The sequence below is a fragment of the Danio aesculapii genome, chromosome 10 (genome assembly GCF_903798145.1).
Source record: "Danio aesculapii chromosome 10, fDanAes4.1, whole genome shotgun sequence".
Taxonomy (NCBI): domain Eukaryota; kingdom Metazoa; phylum Chordata; class Actinopteri; order Cypriniformes; family Danionidae; genus Danio; species Danio aesculapii.
In genome coordinates, this window is record NC_079444.1 from 39,058,380 (window position 1) to 39,061,917 (window position 3,538).

General features: G+C 33.9%; 1 protein-coding gene across 1 annotated transcript in view; it reads right to left on the reverse strand.

Moving 5' to 3' along the window:
- Positions 1-1,857: 1,857 nt before the first annotated feature.
- Positions 1,858-3,538, reverse strand: part of smtlb (somatolactin beta) — a 6,278-nt gene continuing 4,597 nt past the window's right edge. Inside the window, exon 5 of the mRNA XM_056467098.1 lies at positions 1,858-2,055. Coding sequence (XP_056323073.1) covers positions 1,858-2,055 — 198 coding nt within the window. The remainder of the gene's footprint in view (positions 2,056-3,538) is intronic.

The window sequence follows — 3,538 nt, forward strand, 5'->3', positions numbered from 1 at the left end:
TTGTTGTTTTCAATAAATAATTAGAAGATCTTGATTAGGCCTGTCACAATAATCAATATATGAGCGTTTCCAGCCTTATGGATGTGATATTTGCTGTAATAACTCAAAACATAAATTCATAGAGAAAGTATTATATTATATATGTTAACATTTATATTAAAACATTTGTTTATATTTTCTAAAACCAACCACAGAGTTATGGGATCAGAAAAATATCAATCGGTAAACATATATTTTATACTTTAAATGAAGGAAATAAACATGCGTTATGGATGTGACCACAAAAGTCTGAGTTTACAGTCTACAACATACTTTGGAGAAATGCAGTAAATTAGACTACACAACCCAAATGAAACGATGCTAATCAAAAGCATAAAAGTCGGCTCACTATAGAACAAACATGATTGATTTTTTTATTTACTTTTATTTTACATTTTTGTATTTATGAGGATAAAAAGCTTCGTTATAGATGTGACGTCTCTTTGTTATGGATGTGACGGATGTAAAATTGCCTCTTGTGTGACTGGTAATTGAAATATAATTGTTTGAGAACACTGACAGAGACATTTTTGGGTATTTTTACAGTCCTGTAAAATACGAGCCTACACAACTTAGAAAGGGTTTCGCTATTTTGGTAAAAACGTATTTTTTTTCATGGTAAGGTTGACATTTGCATGTAATTGCTCATATGAACTTCTCGCAAAACACATGGACATGACCTTAATCATTTTTGGTGATGCAATATATAGACCATTTTTAGGGATGTAAACAATAACAATGGTCCCAATGTACTTCCTGTTTTACATTTTTAGTTTCTCTAGCTTCCGAGAATCCAAAAAGAACCACATATTGATTAAAAACATCATAGCTGTTTTAATATTAAGTTATGATTGAATTGCCTCTTGTTACAGTTATAAAGTAGTTTGACAACAAGCAGCAAATGTTCATGGGCCAATAACATCACTGCATTGAAATGGTCTGTATCGCCATGCGTACATTAAAAAACAATTCTAGCTACATTTTAGCTGATTGTCCAACATCTCAATTTCTGTTGGAGGAGTCAGAGTCAGTAGGTTAAAAAAAACACTACAGTATTTACTATAAAATGACTATAGTTTATTTTCATGTGGGTGCCTGACAACTGAAAATAGATCTGGTAGCAGATATCGCTGCCTCTGTTAATTTTTTACCTTGCACCTTTTTTTGTTAACATTTATTATTTGTTTATTTAGGAAATGCGTTTTCACATTCTGATTCCAATACCTAATTAATAACATTTTAAAATGGCTATAATTCAATGAAATATTCTTAACTATAAGATGTTATGTGTTATTTGGAAGAGTGTACTTGCATTGTGATGATATTATATTGTAATTCTGCCATTATATAATGAGTGGCATAAAATGACCTTAAAATAACAATAGTATAGTTTATTGAAATATATTTTGGTGCAATAAATCGTACAACAAAAATAGACATCATAACATTTCTCTTAAGGAGAACCACCCCGTGACAGTCTTTGTACTTTTATTAATATATATATATATATATATATATATATATATATATATATATATATATATATATATATATATATATATATATATATATATATATATATATATATATATATATATATATATATATATCTCATTATGCAAATGTAATTTAAAACTTTTAGGACCCCTTGGCAAGCCACATCTGACAAAAAGCAAAAACCACACATAGGCGTAATCAAGCATGCATTTCAAGCAAGCATTTTTATTGTTTTAATTTAAAATGTACAAATGTTAAAGCAACTTTGGCAGAATAGAACCGCTCAAAATAATTTGGCAGAATGTTTGGGTTGTTTTTCTGTTAGAAGAGGGAGCAGTTTTCCCTGTCAACCTGGCGGCACTTCAGGAGTTTAAGAAACGTCTGAATCTTGTGTGCGTCTTTTCTGAAGCAGTAGATCACACTGTAGTCTCGTCTCACTGTCTCGAAAGCATCGACAGAGAGAGTGTTATCTGAAACATCTTCAGGAGGACCCAACACCAAACCTCCTTCACCCAGAATCTGAAAGACAGAGATTTTCACATATGAAGCAACTTTCAGAATTAAAAAGGCATTTTATTTTTAGGGATAGTTGGAACTAAAATTGACATATATTCATCTTGGACTTGTTCCAGACATCTATAATATTCTTAACCCTTGTGTACTGTTCAAATGGACTATTCTTTCATTATGTTAGTGGCTGTTTTTGCCCCATTGACTTCCATTATAATCACATTTTTTAATTCCAAAGCCTTGACACCATATAATCATGTATTCTTGATTGTTGGGGGTTTTCCTTGTTGGGAAGAGGTACGATTTGTCATTTTTACTGTTGATCATCGGTTGACACAATTAACCATTTAGATAGGCCTGTGGAAAAAAATATGCCTTTTATATGGAGTTCTATGGAGTATTGCAGGAAGTTACAGCGTGTGTGCATAAAAACACTTACTATGTTTACTATGTTCTGAGCTACTTATTTTGAGTTTCTTAGACATATCAAGTTAAGTGTGCAAAGGTCTTTCTTACACTCTTACACATACTGTACTATACTCCATATAACTCCATATAAAAGCCAGAAACGTCAAGAATGCATGATTATATGCTGTCATGGCTTTGCAAGCAAAAACAATTCATTATAATTGAAGTCAATGAGGTAAAAACAGCCACCAACATAATGAATGGGTCGTAAATTTGGCCTAAATTTCAAAGCATTTTCCTAAAATATGTGTCAAAATAGGTTTTGTCACCAAAAATAATTCCATTTGCTGAAACAAAGTAGTGGCCAAATTAAGACTCCAATCACTCCAGAGTGGATGTAAACATCCCAACAGCACACTGAGGTTTAGGGTGCACTCACACTATGCTATTTGAACCGTGCCTAGGCGTGTTTCCCGGTTCATTTGACAAGTGTGAGTGCTCCAAATTCTTCCAGTTGGAGGTGTGAGGTACGAGGTGTGAGGTACGAGGTGTGTCCGAGCGCGATTCGGTAAGGCTTTGGCGCAGTATGCTTTTAGTGAGTGCAAAGTGCACCTGAAACTGAAGGTGCAACATCACTTTTATGTTTTATGTGGATTTATTAATTATTCCTAATGTTTAATGAACGCGAACTGTCATAGTTTATTAAATACGCAAACCCCTCGCTGCACGTCAGCTGCACCTTCAGCAAACCTCCTAGATTATGTGGCACGATGACTTTCATGATCATTTATGAGCGTCAAAAGTGGTGGATCTGTTCTGCAAAATATTTGACTGTGTCACTGCATCCAAAATGACTAAAATGATAGAATTAAAGCTATGTCCACTGCGCTGAGCAAGAGCGCTTCCTGTTAAACTGAACAGTCGCATCATTGATGACGTAAGCATGCTCGGGTTCGGAAGGCAAAATGCAGTGTGAGTTCAGACCAAGGGGGAGAGGAAAGGGGGGACAATCGTGCTTCATCATAGTTCAAGGCAACTGGTACCTAGTGTGAGTACACCTAAGATTTTTTTAAGTTTAAAATAT